The sequence below is a fragment of the Trichogramma pretiosum genome, unplaced genomic scaffold, assembly GCF_000599845.2.
Source record: "Trichogramma pretiosum strain Unisexual culture from Peru unplaced genomic scaffold, Tpre_2.0 scaffold27, whole genome shotgun sequence".
NCBI classification, from domain to species: Eukaryota; Metazoa; Arthropoda; class Insecta; order Hymenoptera; family Trichogrammatidae; genus Trichogramma; species Trichogramma pretiosum.
In genome coordinates this window covers 1,505,497-1,525,938 of record NW_019641694.1, presented here as the reverse complement: position 1 = coordinate 1,525,938, position 20,442 = coordinate 1,505,497, and the positions used below count along the sequence as shown (strand labels likewise).

Sequence of the window (20,442 nt, the reverse complement as noted above, 5' to 3'; positions counted from 1 at the left end):
GCCGTGTTAATGGCCTTCCACCGCGGCAACTACAGCGACAGCTACAGCAGTAGAATCTCATCCGACGTTTCTGCATCTATATGTTGGTGTCGAGTAGATCTTGTTACTCTTCTTCTTCTTCTTTTGTGAAATCGATTCAGAGAAGAAATCATCTAGTAGCAAGCATAGATCAGCGGAATCAGCTTAAACGAGTGCACTCTGCGAGCTGATTGTGCTCCATCTTTTAAATGCCTCCTCCAATACGTTATAGAAAGTATCAAAATGATATTGATGTTTGCATAATTGTTTTTCAGAGTGTAGTGGATGTGGTCTCTCATTAGTTCTTCTTTTTTATTTATTTGTAAATTGTAGAAATTGTTGGTGCAAGAATGTTTATGAGACCGCAATCTGTTTTATTCCAGAGTCAAGAAAGATCGAGCAAAAATGAAGCTTTTGGATTAGCACACTAAGTAGCGTAGGACATCAATCATTAGAAATTCAAAGCCTTTTTTGGGATGACAGCTTAGATTTCGAAATCTACGATTGTATACAATAACTTACCATCGTCGTATGATTTTCTCTAAGACGGGATAAAAATATTGACATGTTCATATTTCTTGCCGATCAGACTCGAACGATCTTTTGAGAAATTATTAGAAAATGCATTAGAATTTGATGAGCTATTATTACGATAATAAAAAGCAAGTTGGAGACTGTTGAGTAACGTGTTGCAACGTCAAAGTCACGAGTAGGAAAAAGGCTCGCCGCAGGCCTGTAATTTTTCGGAGCAAAAAAATCCCATATCCTCGAAAGGATCCTCGTGATGTAGATAAAACAAGCTAGCTTCAAGTTTTACAAGATGTCGATGGACATTGTACGCATGTGTGCTCATCAGAAAAAATATAGGAAAAAGCAAATCGGCAGCTTGTGTACAAGAGGCGCAACTACGATGCACGAAGCGGAGAAAGACGACGACGAAGAAGAAGAAGAAGAAGAAGAAGAAGAAGAAGAGCAGCAAAGAGAGAAGTAGCAGCAGCAGCAACGAGAATGAGTTAGAGAAAGAGGGGAAGGGCAAGCCCGTTATAAAGCTGGTGAATCGACGATTCGGGGGCTTTGTACGAGGCACAGAACGTGCGTGCGCGCGAGTAAAGGAAGAAACGAGTCAGCGGAGAGCACGTAGGAAGCCAGAACGGTCGCTGTTGCGCGGTCTAGTTTCTAATCGAGGCGCAGATGCGATCGCGAAGAAAGGCCAAAGGTGTCAAGACGATGGGCCGAGCAGTGCCGATTTTGTGCCACTTGCTCTTTGCCGCGAGTTGTTTCGTCACAGTGATCGGTTACCCCGAGGCCAAATGGAGCGGGCCCAAAACAGTGCATCAGGTAGCTAATAGCCAGGACTCGAGCAGCTCCGATGCAGTCGTCATCGAAGGTAAGACGAATGCATTTGTCCCCTTATGAAATTTCGAAAGTCGCGTCACGAGCAGTTGGCTCGCTCGTTCGAATCATTCTCTATGATCGCTGCGCGACGCTTTCGCCCGATGAAAGTCGACGAAAACAATCGAGAGTGTGCCACGTGCGTGTAACAAGATCGGTTACCACATAACTGTCTACAAATGCGCATTTACCGACGTAATATCATGGAAACCCGTCTACTTGTTCACTCGCACTCTCTCTGCACTCGTCGCGATTACGACTCTGCGATGCAGATAATACGTGCTCGGGTCTCGTCAGCGAACCCGAGCGTCGACGGAGAGCGCGCGCACGAGCTGCAACGACGCGTCTCGCGATTATCCTTCATTGAGGCAAAATTTCGTCCGATTTCGTCCGGCTACACATGCAATACGAGTGATTTTCAGCCATGGCGGATGGCCAATTGGTTCCGCTGGCCGAATCGGCCCGAGCCGCCCGCCAGATGCAATTCGACGATCGAGGCGCTTGCCTCACGGCCAAAGGCGCCGTCGGCAAATGCGGCACCTTCAAGGAGTGCTTCCCCTACTTCAAGATACCGGACATCGGCGCCCTCGACGGCTGGGTCCTGGGCATCTACGACACCTGCAGCTATGTCCAGAACGGCCGGCTCAGCTTCGGCATTTGCTGCGCCGATCCGCCCAAATTGCCGATCGAGCCTGGCCAGACGACCGAGCCGGCCAATTCGGCCGCTGCACCGAGCGACGACGTAGCGGGACCGATCGTCGAGCCCGCCGACGACGACAACGACCAATTGGTAAGTCAGCTCGGCTGCGCAGCTTTATGCGCCGCGAGACTCGCCAGACTCGATCGATGCAGAGTCGTTCACCTCTCGCGGTCGATCCGCCGATGCGCACATGTTTTGTTTCCAACTCGAGCTTTTTCTTTTCCGACGCGCCAACAAAACTGGTTTGCGGAATGTGGTTCCGTCGAAGCTTCGCGTCTCGAAACAAAATTAGCTCGCCCTTTTTTTCTCTCAATTTCAATTTCAATGCACGACGCGCGCACGCGAGTCGGGCTTTGTCTCGGAAACGAGTGAAATAAAGTTCGATCGCCTCCTCCTCGTGCCCATCTAGACGACGAATCTGGACAACAAAGACCGAGGCGGGCGCTACCCGATCGAGGGCAGCTGGCCACCACCGCTGCCGACCCACCCGCCGTACCACACGATTCCACCGCTGCCCACTCATCCGCCGGGCTTCGGCACGAGGCCGCCGACCACTTGGCCCACCAAGTACCCGCCGAGCAGTTCGCTGGTCTCGCGGCCCACCGTGCCCATCGTGACCATACCGACGACCCCGGGCCCCGTTCAGCAGTTCCCGCCCTCGTCTCTGGGAGGATCCTGTGGCGCTAAAAACGGAGATCAAGATTCCGGCAAAATCGTCGGAGGAACGACCACCCAACCGGGCGAGTGGCCCTGGATCGCTGGTTTATTCAACGCGGGCAGACACATTTGCGGTGGCTCGCTCATCGACGACAGGCACATACTCACCGCCGCTCACTGCGTCGCCCAGTAAGTCCAAGCCTCGTCGTCGTCTTCTCGCTCCGATCGCAGCTAATTACACTTCCGTCCGCGATTACACTTTTAGAATGACCTCGTGGGACGTGGCGCGTCTGACTGTGCGCTTGGGCGACTATGACATCAAGACGCCGAACGAGGTGAGGCACGTCGAGAGGCGCGTCCAGAGGGTGGTGCGCCATCGAGGATTCGACATGCGCACCCTGTACAACGACGTGGCTCTGCTGACCCTCAACGAGCCGGTGCAGTTCAGTGAGACCATCAGACCTGTTTGCCTACCATCGGGCGCCAATCTTTACTCTGGCAAACGAGCTACGGTCATAGGATGGGGATCGCTCAGAGAAGGTGCAAACTCTTTTCATCAACCTTCGTACCCTTTTTTTTCAACTGAACATTTCATTTATTCTTTATCTCGTATTTTATGCTATTTACAATTTTCTAATGATACATTAGGTCACTAGTTCATGGAATGAAGATCGTTATAATACATTATAGTGTGCGTAACAAAAATACATAAAATATTTTTCTTCTTGCTAATTATAAAGGGGGCCCAGCACCAGGAAAATTGCAGCAAGTAACAATTCCCGTTTGGTCCAACGCTGTGTGTAAGCAGAAATATGGAAGTTTTGCGCCAGGCGGAATCGTTGAGAGCTTCCTCTGCGCTGGACAGGCGGAGAAAGATTCGTGCTCGGTAAGTTTTTATCCATTTTTTTTCTTTTTTTATGGCTGTAATCTGTGCCGGTTATATGATCCAGTTTTCGAATTTCAATAGGGAGACAGTGGCGGTCCTCTGATGGTAAACGACGGCCGCTGGACCCAAGTAGGCATCGTCAGCTGGGGTATCGGATGTGGAAAAGGCCAGTTTCCAGGTGTCTATACACGCGTGACGCATTTTCTCCCCTGGATTTCCAAGAATTTAAAATAAACATTTTACATTTTTATCTGATTCTGGCTTTCTCCAACAAGCGCCGTACATTTCTTTCATAGTCATAGTAAAGATTAGTTCTTCTTTAGTGAAATTACTCGTGACGAACGATTACTATCGCGTTGGTCAGTAGAATTCTCTTGATCTCTTTCGACAATAATTTCATTTTTTTTTTTAATATATTAGCTTCTAAGTTGTTTTAAAAATAATTTCTCATTTAATTTTTTCTCAAAGAGTAAGGCTTATGTTAATCGATTTGTTCTAAATACGTCAAACTTATTGAACTCTTCGAGAACTTTTTTATCTCATCTACATCAAAATTGTCTTTCGCGGTATCAAAATGCGAGACGTGAACACGATGAGAATTTCTCTCTATGTGGTAGCTTATATCACAACTTCTGTGGTTTTTTTCTGATGATATAATTTTTTTTATTGTTACTCTATTGGTTTTTTGTTTATTTTATCGAAACGTCTGACTATTATTTTTAAGAACAGCCCTTCGTATTATACGTGTATGCTTGTGTACGAATATATATAAAATGAATGATAAATATAATAATAAAAAAAATCACAATAGATATATTCGTCTAAAATTCGATTGATTTAAAATTGTAACAGTATCCGACGATCCGGTGGTCATGTATCGCAGCTACTGACGTTTAGATGTTGTAAGATATTTCGCGCTGAAAAATAAAAGCAAATATTTTATAATTTTTTTCCTTTACAAATTGAGTAACATAAAAATTATTAATAATAAAATTATCATATTGTAAGAAAGCTAAAATTATTATTCCGCTACCTTGAAAATAGCAAGTATCGTAACAATCGTCGGGCTGTGGTACGAAGGGTGGCTGAGCTTTTGACGGTTCATCCCATGGAAATGTTTCAAAGAGCTTCATAATCTTCACTTCTTTGGCAGTGGGTCGAATGTTTTGTTCTAAAGTGAGTAAATTATCGATGGCCTCCATCGCATTTGCCGATAAACTTTCTTCGCCTTCGGGCCAAGGAATGTCACGGGCCAAAATATTCGAGAACACGGCTTGAGGAGTCTCATCGTTAAACGGCGGTACTCCAGTGCAAAATTCAAATAGGCAGACACCCAGAGCCCACCAGTCTACCGCAGGACCATGACCTGATGATAATATTAATTTTAGTTTATAGAGCAATAGAACAATTGGTTTTTCGTATTAAATCATTTAATTCAAATGTTATCTGTCCTGACCTTGTCGTAGGAGCAATTCTGGCGCCAAGTAATCCGGCGTGCCAAGAATCCTGTCATCGGATCGACCAATCCCTTGAGTCCCTCTTCGGACCGACTTTGGTGTCCTGTAAGGTGTGTAATTATTTCCTGACGGTGCGGGCGTTTTGATCGGCGATATGCCTTGGGGCGATCTGTGTCTGGCTTGCAGTTCACTGCCGGAAAGAGAAACGTCGCTCGATGTCATTTTGTCGGGCGTCGCATTGCTCGGGGGTAGATCGAATCTCGTTGACTTGACGAATGGCGCTTTTTCTTCTTCTTTCTTAAAAACCGCGACGACCTCGGGACGACGCTTGGTCGACGATACCGGTGTACTAAAAGCGACTCGGACTCCATTTTGATCAGTTTTTAAAGTGCCGTCGGCTTCTTGGACTCTGCGTCTAAATGTCGATACGATCATGGGTGGACTCCGACAGGCCGAATAGTTCGAGCCTGAACCTCGATTTTTTCTCTTTGGTGTGAGGTCACCATCCAGTCCTAAAAGGCAAATTTCCCGAGTCAAACCTGTACTAGCGTGAGTATGGCTTTGCGTGCGTTTTCGTTTGGTGCCTCGAGACAATTTATTTCTACAACTGCTCAATGGACTCGTGTGATGAGGCAACGGGTGGTGATGTAAATGCTCTGCTTCCAAGGTCGATTCATCTTCTGCGTCGGCACTGATCCTACTCCCACTTCCTGTAGTTACTTGAGATGACATGGTCGACTGACCCGAAGAATGAGCCGTGTGATAACTACTGGCCTCGGAGCTATTGGTGCTCGGAAATACGGACGCTCGAATATCTTCAACTGATTGGAATGGAGTGACCCCAGAGACACGCGAATAATCACCTGATTGAACCTCCGATGCGATGGAATTCGATGATTCCTGCATACGATTTTTTCCTCGCATCTGTAGTTCTGGCAGCAGATCAACTGCTGGATTGCTCCGGTCGCTTGTATTAAGATTTGAGTCATTGGCACTCATAGTCGTCTTCATACCCAACGAATCAAACGTCAGATGAGAAGTAAGCGACAGCAGCTGTCCTGGAGTACGAGTGCATAAGCTTGGAGTGCAATTAACTAAATCTGAAATTTCCAAGTCTCGATGCAGTGATGATATTTTACTCAAACCAAAATCTGTGAGCTTTACGTGACCTTCTTTGGAAAGAAGCATATTGTCTGGCTTAAGATCTCTGTGTACAATACCATGTGAATGAAGGTAATCGAGTGCCAGACAAACTTCAGCTGTATAAAATGCAGCCATTGATTCTTCCATGTAGCCATACATACCAAGTAAACTTTTTAAATCTCCTCCAACCATATATTCCATAACTAAGTACACACTGGTCACCGATTGTAAGGAATAAAAAAGTTGGACACAGTAAGGACTTCTTACCAATGCTAAGGCATTCCTCTCTATTACCACCTGCGATGCCATATTTTTGTGAATCATTTCGTTCTTTTTCATCACCTTAATAGCATAGATTTGGTCTGGATTGGTTTTTTTATAACCCAGAAAAACTTTCCCAAATGCCCCTCGACTAATAGGCTTGACAATTTTGAAATCTTGAATCTCTGGTACCTGCAATAGGAAAAAATGTTGAGCAACAACAGTGGCATAAGCATATAATTTCAATTGTTGATTGTACCTTGGCAGTTCGATTGACAATCTTTGATATTGTATTGAAAATAGAATTATCAATTTGCTTCAATTCGAATTGAGATTGTTGTGGAGTTGTGACCCCATTACAATTGCCATTGTTTGACTCGTTATCGGATATATTTTCATTATTCGATACCGAGGTGTCGATGGGCCTAGTGGAGCCTGAATTGCTCTCTTGTAACAGCATATCCGACGCTGCCTCCATTCGTGGACAGGAAAAGCGTGATATATTGCACTTTTATTCAGGACACATAAAAACACCACGCTCGGATAATTCAAAGTCGCTCTTTCCTACGTGTTCACACATATGTATGGCGAATTCGACGCTGTATTACACGCAACAAAACAACACAGATAGATGAAAGTATTATATTATAGTATAAGAATATAACTGATTAGGACCGGCCAGCCGGCGCTGGTCGACAATAACAAAAACATACGCACGCACACAGTACACACAAGACATTACTCGACGCAGAATTCACGACCACAACTCGCGTCTGCTGTTATTTAAAATGAACGTCATGTTCGGAGCAAGGACTGCTGCAATTGCTCTTTCAAGCAATCACGCCGGAATACGGAAGTGTTCCGCAGCTGGCCGCAAACAAGTCATGACTTGTTTCGTTCCTTGTGGGCTATTTTATTTAAAAGTACGTTCTGCTCTGCGGATGTTCTATTGCAACACGCCTATCCCATATGCAGAGACGACAGAATGACGGTTGGTTTTCGCCGATCCATTCAATAACAGCGTCTGCCGGCTTTTTAAAAAGCTGAAACGCGCCAATGATGCTGCTGCTGCGGCGGCCTGCCACTGGCGCCCCTGTGCTGTCTCTATAACATGCTTCATGCTGTACATTTGTACACTATTTGTAGTGGCACAGCATAAGATCTACAGGTGACCACGGATCGAATGTTTACGCGCCTTTTTGATAATACGATTCATCAGTCACCCAAGCTTTCGGGGGGTAACCGGCTTCTTAACAAGTTTTTTAATTCTATTTTAATTTAATAAAGTTAAATTATTAAGTGTATACATTTACTAAGTGAATGTGCTTGATTAACATAACGTTTTTCGATATATTATATACATCAAGGTTTTCTTGTTCACCAGTTTTCCAAGTTTTGTTGTGTGTGTGTTCATATGTTGTTACGCTTACTTGTTTAAAGCTTAACCTACATAAACAGTTATTTATTTGTTGTGATTTAATTCTGCAAGAAAAATGTCAACCGCGAAAAAAGCAGCCCCTAAAAAAAAAGGAGCTAATGGCTACAAACTACCCGATCCTATTCCTAAAGGTGAAATACTAACTGATATGAGGAAACAAAAATGGAAGATAGGCACTTCCATTGGTGTTGGAGGTTTTGGAGAGATTTATTGTGGTATTTTCAATATTATTTACTACTCACAATTCACATCAACACTTTTCTTAAAATACTTTATTGTCATGTTTCAGCTGTACCAGCAGAGAATGGTAACAAACCTCTCAGTGAATATCCTGCTGTCATAAAAATTGTAAGATAGATTTTACAAAGTAAAATATCTTTTTAAATTATGTATTTTGAATCAAATAATTTATTGTTTAGGAACCTCATGGTAATGGACCTTTATTTGTAGAAATGCATTTTTATATGCGTAATGCTAATCCAGCTGATAGTGAGTATAAATTTTAATATAAAATAAATTATTAAAAAATGTATTATTCTCAAACTGATAGTTTTAATTTTATAATTTTGTTATTTCTAGTTAACAAATGGAAAAAGGAAAAGAATCTTGCAACATTAGGTATGCCTCCATTCTTGGGTTCTGGTAGTCATGAATGTAATGGAACAAAGTATAGATTTGTTGTAATGGAACGGTATGGTACAGATTTGTGGAAACTTTTTTTGGAAAATGGAAGAAGGTTTCCAGAGCACACTGTTTACAAAGTGGCTTGGCAAATTGTAAGAATCGGTTTAATTACAAAGTTATATGCAATACTTATTCAATTAATTATTTTGTTACAGATCAATGTTTTAGAATATATTCATGACAGAAAATACATACATGCTGATATCAAAGGAGGAAATTTATTATTAGATTTAAAATCACAAAATAATGTATATTTAGTTGATTTTGGTTTAGCATCACATTATACTACAAAAAGTGAATATAAACTGGATCCCAAAAAAGCACATAATGGTACAATAGAATACACTAGCCGAGATGCACATATGGGAGGTATAAATGATTTTTCAATTATGAATTTGTATATCAATTTAGAAATAATTGATCCTTAAAACAAATTTTTTTAGTTCCAACTATGAGAAGTGATTTTGAAATACTATTTTATAATATGGTTCAATGGTTATGTGGTACTTTACCTTGGGAAAAGAATCTATCAAACCCATCATTAGTTCAGCAACAAAAGAATGAAGCATTTGATGATAACCAAACGTTTTTGAAAAAATGCTTTGGTTCAACCAAAGTTCCAGCACCAATTAGCCAATTTATGACACTATTAGCTAATCTTGAATTTAATGAATATCCAAACTACAAAAAATTTAGAGAGATCCTCACTCAAGGTTTGCAAAAACTGAATCATTCCACAACTGGCAAATTGGAATTTTCTTCCAAAACTTCTGGTAGAACAGTAACAGCATCAAAAAAAACGAAAGCATCTGTCGATACTGATGACGACGATGCATCCAAGAATACTCGCAGTACTCCAGTAAGAGCTGCATCGGCAAGATCTAGAGCAACTCCTTCAAAATCCATCCCATCAAAAGCTATTTCTAAAACAAAAACTACTTTGACTAAAAATTCACCAAGAATAGACTCTGTACTAGCCAATGACAGTCTTAATGATAGTGTTGATTCTGTTATTTTAGATGAAAGATGTATGAGTGGGCGGGATATGAGAAGGCAATTATTGGAAAATATTGATGGTGATGCTGAATATGTAGTACAAATAAAAAAAAGAAAAACCAAAACTGCTTCAAAAGTAGTTGCTACTGCAGCAGCAACTACACCAACTAGAAGAGGACGAAAAAAAGTGGAAAAAGTGAAAGATGACTCATCCGATTCTGAACCTGAGGTACCTTTTTCTGAATTGATTGAAATCATATATTTTGTTATGAATGTTAAAAAAAATTACATTAAAAATTTTCCAGGTTATAATTAAAGGAACTAGATCTCGTCCTGCGGCATCAAAAAGAACATCTGCAGAAGCACATACAACTCGAGGAAAGTCTTCTAGATTAAAAAATGTATCGGATAGGCCTAATTATGATAGCGATCAAGATATGTTTGATGAAAGTCTTGACGATTGAATCGATTAATTAATTTTAATATAAAATACATAACTTAAAAGTAAAGCAACTTTACTTAGATAAGACGTTGTAAAAATTCATCGCAATAACGAGGTCTTTTTTCCGAAAAAATTCTAGTTGATTTGTAAAAGATATATCTTTAGGTTTGTCCATGACTGTTGAACAGCATGCTCTTCATGCTGCAATCATTATTCTATTTTTGTATTAAGATTTTTATTCATAATAAAATCAATATACTCTCTTAAAAGACTTAACAATCATCATTACAAAATACATTTTTTTATTTACACTGCTTTCCATTTTTTGAAAGAAATAACTTTTTATGCTAAAACATTTATATTTAATATAATATAATATATACAATAGAATATAATATTCAGTATTTAAAGCTTCAACTTTATTCCTCATTTATTCATTTAATTTTTTTTTGATATTTTCTGGATTTGAGGAGCACTTATTTTAACTTTGCCAGGAATATTTCTTGCAATTGATTCATCTTTTACAGCTTTAATGAGATCTTTTTCTCTTGGTAGAGTACTTTTATCTTTCATAAACATAGCTAATGCTGTTTTTGCAGCTTTTCCTCGTTTGCCATTACCTGGCTGTAATTTCACTTTAAATTTGTAATTTGTCAATGTGCTATATGGAGCCACTACAGGTACTGCAAATAACAATTCATCTTCAGGAACTGGTTTACCAGTAAATTGGTCAAGCATATCAACTTCAGGTCCAGGTCCTGAATCTTCTTCATCAATATTTTCAAGGGGTTGTGAAATACTTGGCTCACTTTGAATGCTAAGCTCATTAGGATTATACTTCTGCTTCTTTTTCTTCACTTGTTTTGGGCCAGATGGGTCCTTGTTTTTGTTTTTATTTTTAGATGCACCATCAGACTTCAGAACAGCCATTGCAAGTACTTTATCCTCTTCATCTTGATCCTTGTATTTTTCTTTCATTTTTTTCAGTTTGCCTCGTTGTCCTCGTTTTAAAGCATTCTGATTTTTTTTCTGGGAATCTTCTTCTGCTTGATCTTGTTTAAAATGAACTTTAGGCATCGAATTTCTTAATGCATCTTTTTTGTCTTCATTGTTTATTTTTATTGGTGTATCATCTCCTAGAAATACAACATCTTCAGAGGCATATTCTACTTTTGCAATGGGCTTGGATTTTTCAACTTGTAATTTTACTACAGATCCAGAGAGGTCTATTTTTATTTGAGTATCTGGAAATGAAAATTCATCGTCATCAGTTTTATCATTCAGTTGTGTGTCTTGTTTCTGAAAATGTTCAGCTTCTTCATCCTCTTCTTGAATATCTTCGTCGTCTTCATCTTCTATTTTTATTTCATTGCAAATTTCAGTAACATTATCAACATCTACATCATCATCAAGGGTTCTTACTCTTCTCTCATTCAAGTGCCTCTCAATAGAACTATCTTCCAATCTGAAAAGGAATCCAAATCCCATAATAAGTTGACAGGGAGGTAGGTAATTTTTCTTTCCTCTTATTATGAATGATCCTGTAGTTAAATATTCTCCTGTAGGTGCCGTTTTAGATACTTGATCACTATTAACCCACCAAGCTCCAGTTACAACTTTAGCTTCCCAAGCAACACTGTATGCTACAGCCATATTACCAGCTTCTGCTAAAGTTTTTGGAGGTACAGGTCCCCCGGCAGGATTTTTGATAACAATTGAACTTGCTCCTGAAATATCTGCATGAACATAAATGTCACCACCTCTCAAGTATCTTTTAACAATTAGCTCATTTTGCTGCTGATCTCTACCACCAATAACTAAGTAGTTTTCTGAAGAAATAAACCAGTAAAATTTTTCAAACCAATAAACTTTTCTTACTTTATTTATACTGTGTATTGTTTGCACTTCTTTCAAGGCTTGTTTTGTTTTTCTCTCTGCTGATTTAAGAGCTTTTCCCTGCGCTTCAATTGTTTTTTGGCTCTTTGAAGCAGCTGACCGTTTCTGGGTATAATATTTGGTAGCATTTCCAAAGGCTGATAAATTTAAATTTATATCTATCAAAGTAGGTTTAATTTCTGAATCTTCTTCTTCATATGGATCACTTAATAGCAGCGTAATATGATTACTTTCTAATTTTAACTGTTTTATAATTGAAGCAACTGGATCTCTTCTTGCCTGAGCTTCTTTCAATAGAATACCTATTTCATCCCAAGATACTTGGCTGGCAATAGCACTTTGAATGACAATAATAGCTTTGTCTACTAATTCCTGATTTTTTGTAATCAGTTCAGCTTTCATAACATCCATTTCTTGAGTAACGCTCAATGAAGATAATCTTTTCTCGTGATCTTTTTTAACATTTTCCAATTTTTTCAAAGCTTCACGTTCTTGTTGTAAAGCTTTAACATCTAATTTTTGTCCTTCCATGTTTGAAAAATATTCATCAACAGCTTTGTCAAATGTTTCAAACTCCTTAAATGGTCTGTCTTTAAATTGCTCAAAAAGAAAAGGATGGAATTCCACATTTACATACAAGTATTCTTCCTTCCCATCTTCTGTATATTTTGATTGTTTTTTCTGCACAATATATCCTTTAGAGACATTTGATCTAGCATCATTGAATATTTTTTCTGTTGTAAGTAATGATTCATAAAATTTTTCAACGTCTCTTGTTACGTCAAAATCATTTCCAACTTTACAATTTGTAGCTAATCCACTAGTGACCAAGATATGTTCTAACACTGAAGGACCTATTTCTAAATGAGGATTCAATACTTTTTTCAAAGTTTCTCCTGATTTTGCAGCTTTGAAAATATCCCGCAACTCTTCCAAGCTAGGAATCAATTTTGTATGGGCTCTTGACTCAGGGTATTTTTCTTTAACTGCAAATCTAAATATTCATATTAATGAAGTTTTCAAAGTCATATTTATTTGTTATTTTAAAAATAGTACCTACCTAATTTTATCACCTTCTGTGTGAGGTCTCAAAACATTCAAGATAATTCTATTGCAATCTGTAAGTATAATATTACCACGATCATAAAGTTCCAAAATTATATGATACGCAGCTTCTCCTGTTCCAAATTGAAGATCAATTACTCGATCAACTCCTATTTGTTCCAACTTTTCAAGACGTTTATTTTTAAGATGTTTGCGCAACTAAAATACAGAATAAATAATTATCATAAAATTTTCAATAAAAATCTTTTAAAAAATGGTTAATAAATACCTTCATAGTAAAACCAGATGGTGCAACATTTTTTGGCCACTCAAACCCAGTTGTGTGTATTCTATTTCCAGATTCCAAAAGTAAGACATGCTTTTCTTCATAGAGTTGAAATCTGATGAGATAAGCTCTATTGTCAATATCATAAACTTGATTGACCCGCATTCCAATGAGCCTGTTAAAAAATCATCATTAGGTAAGCTAATATTTTGAGACAATGTAACTTAAATTTCTATTATTTTTTTAAATAAATTTTGTAGGTTACTTGTACTTACTTTTGAAGCTCTGTGATGGAACACGTAATATCAAATGTATTAAATCGTGTTTTCATTTTGAATAAAATACTCGTTATCAATTAATAATTAATAAATATTAAATTTTCATTTGAATAAAGCCACTATTTTTCGGAGGTTAACAGTGTTGCACATACACCACGATAATAGTTCTTACTTCTTACCGTACACTGAACTGACTAAACACTGAAGTCTTAGACAGACGACAGTCTCACTCAGCGTTGTCAGAAACGACTACTACTAGCGCCGTACGCGGCAGAGCACTGCTGCGCACTCCAGTCTCTTCCCGCTCATTATTTAAGTTTAATTTTAAGAAACCGTAACTTATTTTTTGATAATACTTATCATTCCTCATTCAACGACCAATAATTGCAATTATTGTCAGATTAAAGGACCTTTAACATTATTTAGTGATTGAAAAAACTGTAATTATGGTAATAGTAGTTTTAATATTATTTATTTACAAATTAATAATACAAATTCAGATCAAAGATTCAGTCAAAATTAACATTCAAATATTTTTTATATAACAAATTAACTTGTACGCTTTCTTTTCTTATGTAACTTAAACATTATACCTTCGACTATGCATTTTTTTCCAACATCAGAGTTTGGCATTGTACTCATATAACTCTACAAAACATGGTAAAAAATTGTTATATTGTAGACAAATTTAATTAAATCAATTTAAATAGAACAGCTGATATACCTTTGCACCTTTACTATTAGCATTCATATAACCTATTATCATACTATTAGTTGAGTGGGTCCATAAGAAATCTCCACAATCATCTTGGGCATTGTATCTGATGACAATTGAACCTCCAAGTTTTTCTTTGATTCCTAGCAAATATCTTGATTCTGGAAAAAAGAAAAAATATTTGCTCTGGATTCATTTATCAAATAACTGCAATTGTGAAAATTTACCAATAAAGTTTTTTTGCATTGAATCATGCAAATTGGTAGTAGGACAATCAGCATCTACTACGGAATTTGCGATAGTTTGCGCTAAATGTGTTCGAATAAGATGCTCTCCAGAACCAGTAGTGCTTGTACCTATTGAAGTACCTCCATTGCTCGCCCAACAGCCACTACCCCAGATTCCTGCCTATTATAATATAAATTATATTTAAATTATTAATTTTTTATTTAATGAAACTCAATAATTTACCTGTCCTACTCTTCCTGGAAATTTTAAAATGATCCCCCCACTAGAACAAGCAGATGCTATATTTCCTGCGGCATCAACACAGACTGCACCTACGGTATCTAATTTTCTGAATGACTGAAGTATATTCTTTCAATAAATTAAGTTGTACAATAATAATAATATCTAAGAGTAAAAGTGCATTTAAATAGGTGTTACCAAACCAGTTGCAGAAACATCACTTTCAACTTTTTTCTTGTAGTGATTGTAGACTTTTTTAGCTTTTTCTAAACATTAATCAATTTCAATATTATTTATAAATTTATAAAAAATTAAATTATTTAATTAGGTCATACCTGTTATTAACTGGTCTGGTTTTATGACTTCTATATTCATTTGCTTAGCCCATGCTAGGGCTCCATCCCCAACTAAAAAACTAATACTCCATAAAATATTATAAAATAATTCATTTTTCCAAAGAAAAACATTTCTTCTACCTGGGTGGGATTCTACCGTGACCAATATTATTATGTGTTTGAAACTGACATAAGGCTCTGGCAACTTGCACTGGATTTTTCACACCACTGACAGCACCAATTGATCCGTACTGTAAATTTGATCCATCCATTACACTGGCATCACATTCTACTGTACCTTCATAGGTAAGATTTGATCCAAAGCCAGCATTAGTTAAAGGGGAATCTTCTAAAACCATTACAGCTTTAGTTACAGCCTCTAAAGCACTATAAGAGGATTTTAGTGTTTGAATTCCCTGTAAGTCAAAAATATATCTGCATTCAACTGTTTTAAGTCAATTCATTTTTTATTTACCATGTCACATGCTTGTCTACAACAATCTTGATATTGATCCTTCATTTTTTCAGAATGCTTACCAGCTCCTATAAACAAAGTTAATCATTTTACTAAACTTTTTAATATTGAAAATTTGAAAAAAATAAAATGCATTGTCTCTGACCTACGTGAACAGCAATAAATCCACCGGTAAATTCATTTGTTCTGGTGCCCATTTTGATAGGCAGTGAGTTGATAACACTAGTTGATTTTGAGATGGCTTAGAAGGTAAATGAAAACATAAAAACAGAGCGAAAACAAACTTTTAACTCATGGCCGTTTATTATTAATCACAGTGAACTCGGTTACACAGTATACATAATACATATTAACTATATATTATATATATAGTGTAAAGTTTAGATGTCAGATGGCTCTTTGAGGTAACTTTATTGGCCAGTTTGCAGTCGGTAAGCGGTTTATCCAAAGTGCCCCTAGATCATTGTTTGGGGAGCCTAGAAAGTAGTACTTATGGTTATCTTAACAACATGAGCCGTCTAAGGCGCCACTTTCGTGCGGATGAATATGAAAATATACGTTAGAATAGCATAAATACAGTACCAACGATCGCATTTTTATAATTGTCTGCTTGATTTAATTCTTTTTTGCTATTAAAATATTTGTTTAATTCAAATAAGTGTTTACATTAAGTATTTAAATTGTAATTATGAGTTGCATTAAATTTGTGAGTATTTTTTATAAGTGAAAATTTATATACATTTATAAATTCATACATGGCAGTTTTTACGTGTTACTTTTATAGCCCAGTTCAAAAACTGAACTTGTCAGAACAGGAAACAAAGAAAACAATTATGATCAAATTACCGCACAAATTATCGCTGTAGCGAATGAAGAATTTGGACAGAAAAATTGGAGTCATTCAATTACAAATCAAACTTTAGGTTTGAAATTATAATATATTTTAAAAACAATTTTTACAATCAATAATTATTCATGAAAATAAATTCTAGACTTTATTGAATCTGTGAATGGGCAGTATCGAGCTGGTTGTGCATCTATTGTAAAAGTACAATTGAAAGATGGGACATTTCATGAAGATATAGCATATAGCTTTACAGAAGGCTCTACAAAAGGATCAGCTATAATGAGAGCTAGGCTGGTTAGAAAATAATTATTGTTAATGTTTTTTAATAGTTAATAACTTCTCATTATGAAACAAATGTTTGCAGTCTTCATTCAATGGGGCTTTTAAAAAAGCATTGACATGTTTTGGCAACAAAGTGTTAGATAAATTTAATAGCCCACCTAACATTGTGAGTGTGTCAGTAACAAAAGAAGTAAACAACCAAAATAATAATAAACATGAATTAAATTCTCGAAGCAATTCAATTATTCCTCGTACGAATCTGCCAGTTAATGGTACGTATGCAAAAATCAAACGATAAAAAAACTCAATACTCATGAGATGAAAATGTTTAGTAAATGTACCTGAGGCCATACCTGATGTTGATTTCATGCCCTTATCTCAGACTGATGCTTTAATGAATTCAGTTGATTTAGATAATTTGGTGGCCACAGAAGAATCAACTGGGAATGCAAATAAAAAAACTACTTTTATACCTAAAGTACCACATGGTTTGTACAGTTAATTATTTTTATTCATATTATTTGAAATGAAATAAGTAATTTTTGAAATTGTAATAATTTGTTTTACTTATTAAGAAGCTGTGAAGGAAAGTGTTAATGCAACTAGCAACTGTAATCGTCAACCAGTGTCTGCCAAAACAGCAGGTAATATGAAGGAATTTTTTTCTTTTTTTTTTTTTATAATCATTACAAGATTTTATTGTTGAAATAAGAATGAATGTATCATTTATTTTTAAGAAGTAACACAATGTTTAGATACAAACCAAAATTTGAACAATGCTACTAACAATAATGCAGAATTAACATCAGTTTCAAAACCAGTAGTATCAACAGGTAAATTATTTTTGTTGAAACATAATTAATGTAATTAATATTTATTTTATAAATATATTTTTGTTGAAGCTATGACAGAAGAAGAAATGCGATTAGAGCGAAAAAGAAAACAACGTGAAAGGCAAGAAGAATTCAAAAGAAAAGAGGAATTAAAAAAGAAATGTAACAACGGTGCTGTTGGAGCACCACCAAATGCAAGATATTAATCTAGACTGTATCTTTGGTTTTTTTTTTAACAGGTATTATTATTTAAATTATTATGAATTGAATATTTTTATTTTAATTTTTGAGAAAATTGTACATATGAATAATATTTATGAAAATCACCAAAAAAATGAATTATTTATTGGAATATATTATGTTATGATTATGAAATAAAAGAAATGATTTTTTAATTTGGATTTGTTAGATGTTCTTATAGCTTGAAGTACACAAATTTAAATCTTCCACAGTAGTAACCATAAGAGAAAATGTAAAATAATAGATAGAAACTCCGGATTAAATCGTACTTGTGCTCGTGTAGAAAAATAAACGTAAATTTGTGCACATTGATGCGTGTGTAAGGCCAAGCACACATATGCATTCGTACACAAACATTAACAATCGACCTGAAAAAAGTCACGCTAACGAGAACGCGCGCTCTCTTGCATTCTTTCCGTCTCTCTCTTGTGTGTGTTCAAAAAATTTCAAGTACCCCCGATAATTGCACCGCATACACACTACATCTTGTTTTTAGTCTTGCATATGTGTGTAAACTAACATGTGTTTATAATACATATTCATCAGTCAGACAAAAAAATAAAGAAAACATGTATAATAAATACACGGCTGTCTGTACTGACGTCACAGGCGGTTAACGGAGTCGCTATGCTTGCTCGCTGAGTTTCAACGAGAAGACCAAATCGAAAAAAGGCGCGTACTTTTCGCTCTACTAGTCTGCACGTACATACACATATGTAGTATGTACCCGCGTACACGTGCTAGACACCCTTGCTTCGTAATGCACACACTCGCATCTGTACATCCGACGTCATTCGGAGCAAAAATTAACCCGCCCTGCTCCGTGTACCCGTTACAGTCCATGTGCATACATGTGGTGTTTTTTTCCTTGCATACGCGTTTCACGCACTTCTTTAACTATTTAAAAATTTTTATTTTTACAACTTTGCTGTAAAAGCGGAGCTGCATCACTCGCGTTTCATGGCTAACGATTATTCACGTTGGATGCGATCGAACTCGTCAAATTTTTTTCAATTAATAATCATAAAAAAAGTCAACGGTACTCGACAAGTATGCGCGCAACAATTATTTTTCCTAACAAATAATCCAGAGAGAGAGAGAGAGAGAGAGAGAGAGAGAGAGAGAGAGAGAGAGAGAGATAAAGAGAACAAGAACGCGCGCAGAAAATCGTTTTGCGCAGCGTGTGAGCTCGTATTTTACGACGCTAACTTGCTTAATGCTGCGTCGTTGTACATATTACAGCTATTATGCTACAAAAAATAGCTATTATCACCTTTTCTTTTTATCGTGCGGCGTTTGGCCGTTTGCTTAGCTTGCACATTTATACGGCATAGTACGCAGTAGGCACGAATTTCGCCCCTGACACCACCTCCGAGTTTTTAGGAAAATAGAAAGTAACTAGTCTAGGTCATTTTGAATTATTTATTATTTATATGCTCCTCTCTTATCTTAACTCTACTAGGAGGCGATATCTTTCATTATTATCGAAACAACGTCTAAACTTATCGCGCGACATACTTGCCGCCTAGGTAGCTTTGCCACCCGTTCGTGGCTGTTGAATAACTTTTCTCCGCTCTTCGGCGCTTGTGACCGAAAAATTGAGCAAAAAATCTTCCGGTTTTGCTTGTCCAGCGTAAACTATACATGTAACGGAATGGAAAAAAAGTACGAGAAAAAACCTCAAGCAACGAGCAGGCGGGCAAAGTCAACAAAATTTCCGAAGCTCGTGCGTGTACGCTCTTTATGCAATTAGCCCTTGACTGGCTCTACCTCTTCCTTAGAATATAAAAAAAATTTTTACTTTCCGCGCCGAATAAAGCTGAAAGGTTCTAGGGTAAAAAACTTTCCAGTATATAGAGTGGGAATTTTGATGAAAGTTTGGTAGAATCGAGTTTAACTACGGCTGACGTTGAAGCTTTGGATCTTTGGAGCATTCGCCGTTTAAATAAGACAAAAGAAAAGCGCCGACTACGACGAAGATATATTTACATTTTAAAATTAAGCGACGCGTAGACTTGAATCTGGTCGCAATTCGCGAGCGTGTGACGTAGTTCTAGGTAGTAACGGCAGGTGTTATGGATTGTGGCGTGATTGGAGCGACATGTTTTACTGATTTCGAGACGTATCCGACTGCGCGCGTATACGCGCCGGTAGCCGAGATGCACGAACTTTGCCAAGAGTTGCTCGCGTGCAAGTAGGCGCAATCAAGCGTGCAAAGTCGGGCCAACTTGTCCAATTGCTGTAAGGTTTGTCGCGCGCCAAAAGCTTGCAGGAAGAAGCGCAAAAGAGAAACTCCGAAGCGAAGCGTATAAGATGGTAGGACGCAGAGACGCAAACAAATTACACCAATCGCTGCTGCGCCCTGATGTCGCGCGCACTAATGTAAAGCAACGGTGCGCACTCGCAACTGTGTAACGCGAGCTTGGCCGTGACAATGTAATGCGTGTAGCGGAGATACCTAGAGGCCAAGTTTCTCTCAATGTATACAACTTGACAGAACTTGATTTCCCCGGAGCCAACGTCGAGTACCCCCGCAGGCGGAGACAGTAAAATGTTCGAAAACAATTTTCCATTTTTTTCGAAAAATTTTACCTAAGATTTGGGTTTTATTTGTATCTGTGATTCCGTTGAAATTACCTTGTAAAAAAAATAATGTATAATATTCGAAC

The 20,442-nt window shown here is 37.6% G+C and overlaps 6 protein-coding genes across 11 annotated transcripts; 3 read left to right on the top strand and 3 right to left on the bottom strand.

The window, feature by feature from the left end:
* The first annotated feature begins 1,348 nt into the window (after nucleotides 1–1,348).
* On the top strand, nucleotides 1,349–4,367 carry LOC106660324 (proclotting enzyme-like). Its single transcript, XM_014383258.2, has 6 exons — nucleotides 1,349–1,405; nucleotides 1,833–2,204; nucleotides 2,542–2,956; nucleotides 3,033–3,307; nucleotides 3,508–3,653; nucleotides 3,735–4,367. The coding sequence occupies exons 2-6, from the start codon at nucleotides 1,835–1,837 to the stop codon at nucleotides 3,885–3,887; spliced, it is 1,359 nt and encodes a 452-aa protein (XP_014238744.2). The 5' UTR covers nucleotides 1,349–1,405; nucleotides 1,833–1,834; the 3' UTR covers nucleotides 3,888–4,367.
* An 18-nt stretch (nucleotides 4,368–4,385) lies between these two features.
* Nucleotides 4,386–7,171, bottom strand: LOC106660567 (serine/threonine-protein kinase greatwall). Its single transcript, XM_014383584.2, has 4 exons — nucleotides 6,774–7,171; nucleotides 5,110–6,706; nucleotides 4,687–5,019; nucleotides 4,386–4,570 (listed from the first exon to the last, which is right to left on the bottom strand). The coding sequence occupies exons 1-4, from the start codon at nucleotides 6,990–6,992 to the stop codon at nucleotides 4,524–4,526; spliced, it is 2,196 nt and encodes a 731-aa protein (XP_014239070.1). The 5' UTR covers nucleotides 6,993–7,171; the 3' UTR covers nucleotides 4,386–4,523.
* A 479-nt stretch (nucleotides 7,172–7,650) lies between these two features.
* Nucleotides 7,651–10,343, top strand: LOC106648085 (serine/threonine-protein kinase VRK1). Its single transcript, XM_014364763.2, has 7 exons — nucleotides 7,651–8,167; nucleotides 8,242–8,300; nucleotides 8,372–8,441; nucleotides 8,532–8,728; nucleotides 8,792–9,005; nucleotides 9,080–9,861; nucleotides 9,938–10,343. Exons 1-7 carry the CDS (start codon nucleotides 8,008–8,010, stop codon nucleotides 10,094–10,096), a joined length of 1,641 nt encoding a protein of 546 aa, XP_014220249.1. The 5' UTR covers nucleotides 7,651–8,007; the 3' UTR covers nucleotides 10,097–10,343.
* Nucleotides 10,344–10,412: 69 nt separating this feature from the next.
* Nucleotides 10,413–13,757, bottom strand: LOC106648084 (nuclear export mediator factor NEMF homolog). 2 transcript variants are annotated; one of them, XM_014364762.2, is made up of 5 exons: nucleotides 13,576–13,757; nucleotides 13,304–13,475; nucleotides 13,031–13,233; nucleotides 10,847–12,964; nucleotides 10,413–10,780 (listed from the first exon to the last, which is right to left on the bottom strand). In XM_014364762.2, exons 1-5 carry the CDS (start codon nucleotides 13,629–13,631, stop codon nucleotides 10,513–10,515), a joined length of 2,817 nt encoding a protein of 938 aa, XP_014220248.1. In that variant the 5' UTR covers nucleotides 13,632–13,757; the 3' UTR covers nucleotides 10,413–10,512. The 2 variants fall into 2 exon arrangements, with proteins under 2 accessions (XP_014220248.1, XP_014220247.1); XM_014364761.2 differs by having other exon boundaries at nucleotides 10,413–12,964.
* Nucleotides 13,758–14,112: 355 nt separating this feature from the next.
* Nucleotides 14,113–15,892, bottom strand: LOC106660323 (threonine aspartase 1-like). Its single transcript, XM_014383257.2, has 9 exons — nucleotides 15,717–15,892; nucleotides 15,572–15,639; nucleotides 15,238–15,512; nucleotides 15,097–15,176; nucleotides 14,960–15,027; nucleotides 14,765–14,878; nucleotides 14,521–14,701; nucleotides 14,303–14,454; nucleotides 14,113–14,226 (listed from the first exon to the last, which is right to left on the bottom strand). Exons 1-9 carry the CDS (start codon nucleotides 15,766–15,768, stop codon nucleotides 14,128–14,130), a joined length of 1,089 nt encoding a protein of 362 aa, XP_014238743.1. The 5' UTR covers nucleotides 15,769–15,892; the 3' UTR covers nucleotides 14,113–14,127.
* A 345-nt stretch (nucleotides 15,893–16,237) lies between these two features.
* Nucleotides 16,238–17,803, top strand: LOC106660503 (DNA repair protein RAD52 homolog). 5 transcript variants are annotated; one of them, XM_014383478.2, is made up of 8 exons: nucleotides 16,238–16,277; nucleotides 16,356–16,494; nucleotides 16,564–16,712; nucleotides 16,783–16,972; nucleotides 17,033–17,188; nucleotides 17,279–17,344; nucleotides 17,441–17,533; nucleotides 17,603–17,803. In XM_014383478.2, exons 1-8 carry the CDS (start codon nucleotides 16,260–16,262, stop codon nucleotides 17,737–17,739), a joined length of 948 nt encoding a protein of 315 aa, XP_014238964.1. In that variant the 5' UTR covers nucleotides 16,238–16,259; the 3' UTR covers nucleotides 17,740–17,803. The 5 variants fall into 5 exon arrangements, with proteins under 5 accessions (XP_014238964.1, XP_023317724.1, XP_014238965.1 ...); XM_023461956.1 differs by having other exon boundaries at nucleotides 17,438–17,533; XM_014383479.2 differs by having other exon boundaries at nucleotides 17,276–17,344; nucleotides 17,456–17,533.
* The last annotated feature ends 2,639 nt before the right edge of the window (nucleotides 17,804–20,442 follow it).

What these genes read in the sequence shown, in the direction of transcription:
- LOC106660323 (XM_014383257.2), bottom strand. Translation starts at nt 15,768, where the DNA reads ATGGGCACCAGAACAAATGAATTTACCGGTGGATTTATTGCTGTTCAC. An exon ending in GTAGACAAGCATGTGACATG is followed by an intron (nt 15,513 to 15,571) that starts GTAAATAAAAAA and finishes TTTGACTTACAG; the next exon opens with GGAATTCAAACACTAAAATC. An exon ending in ACCAGACCAGTTAATAACAG is followed by an intron (nt 15,028 to 15,096) that starts GTATGACCTAAT and finishes ATTAATGTTTAG; the next exon opens with AAAAAGCTAAAAAAGTCTAC.
- LOC106660503 (XM_014383477.2), top strand. An exon ending in TACGAATCTGCCAGTTAATG is followed by an intron (nt 16,973 to 17,032) that starts GTACGTATGCAA and finishes GAAAATGTTTAG; the next exon opens with TAAATGTACCTGAGGCCATA. An exon ending in AAAACCAGTAGTATCAACAG is followed by an intron (nt 17,534 to 17,602) that starts GTAAATTATTTT and finishes TTTTTGTTGAAG; the next exon opens with CTATGACAGAAGAAGAAATG.
- LOC106660567 (XM_014383584.2), bottom strand. Translation starts at nt 6,992, where the DNA reads ATGGAGGCAGCGTCGGATATGCTGTTACAAGAGAGCAATTCAGGCTCC. An exon ending in TTGTCAATCGAACTGCCAAG is followed by an intron (nt 6,707 to 6,773) that starts GTACAATCAACA and finishes TTCCTATTGCAG; the next exon opens with GTACCAGAGATTCAAGATTT. An exon ending in CGATACTTGCTATTTTCAAG is followed by an intron (nt 4,571 to 4,686) that starts GTAGCGGAATAA and finishes TTTATTTTTCAG; the next exon opens with CGCGAAATATCTTACAACAT.
- LOC106648084 (XM_014364761.2), bottom strand. Translation starts at nt 13,631, where the DNA reads ATGAAAACACGATTTAATACATTTGATATTACGTGTTCCATCACAGAG. An exon ending in CATCTGGTTTTACTATGAAG is followed by an intron (nt 13,234 to 13,303) that starts GTATTTATTAAC and finishes TCTGTATTTTAG; the next exon opens with TTGCGCAAACATCTTAAAAA. An exon ending in ACAGAAGGTGATAAAATTAG is followed by an intron (nt 12,965 to 13,030) that starts GTAGGTACTATT and finishes ATGAATATTTAG; the next exon opens with ATTTGCAGTTAAAGAAAAAT.
- LOC106648085 (XM_014364763.2), top strand. Translation starts at nt 8,008, where the DNA reads ATGTCAACCGCGAAAAAAGCAGCCCCTAAAAAAAAAGGAGCTAATGGC. An exon ending in ATCCTGCTGTCATAAAAATT is followed by an intron (nt 8,301 to 8,371) that starts GTAAGATAGATT and finishes TTTATTGTTTAG; the next exon opens with GAACCTCATGGTAATGGACC. An exon ending in ACAAAGTGGCTTGGCAAATT is followed by an intron (nt 8,729 to 8,791) that starts GTAAGAATCGGT and finishes ATTTTGTTACAG; the next exon opens with ATCAATGTTTTAGAATATAT.
- LOC106660324 (XM_014383258.2), top strand. Translation starts at nt 1,835, where the DNA reads ATGGCGGATGGCCAATTGGTTCCGCTGGCCGAATCGGCCCGAGCCGCC. An exon ending in ATGGGGATCGCTCAGAGAAG is followed by an intron (nt 3,308 to 3,507) that starts GTGCAAACTCTT and finishes CTAATTATAAAG; the next exon opens with GGGGCCCAGCACCAGGAAAA. An exon ending in CGGAGAAAGATTCGTGCTCG is followed by an intron (nt 3,654 to 3,734) that starts GTAAGTTTTTAT and finishes GAATTTCAATAG; the next exon opens with GGAGACAGTGGCGGTCCTCT.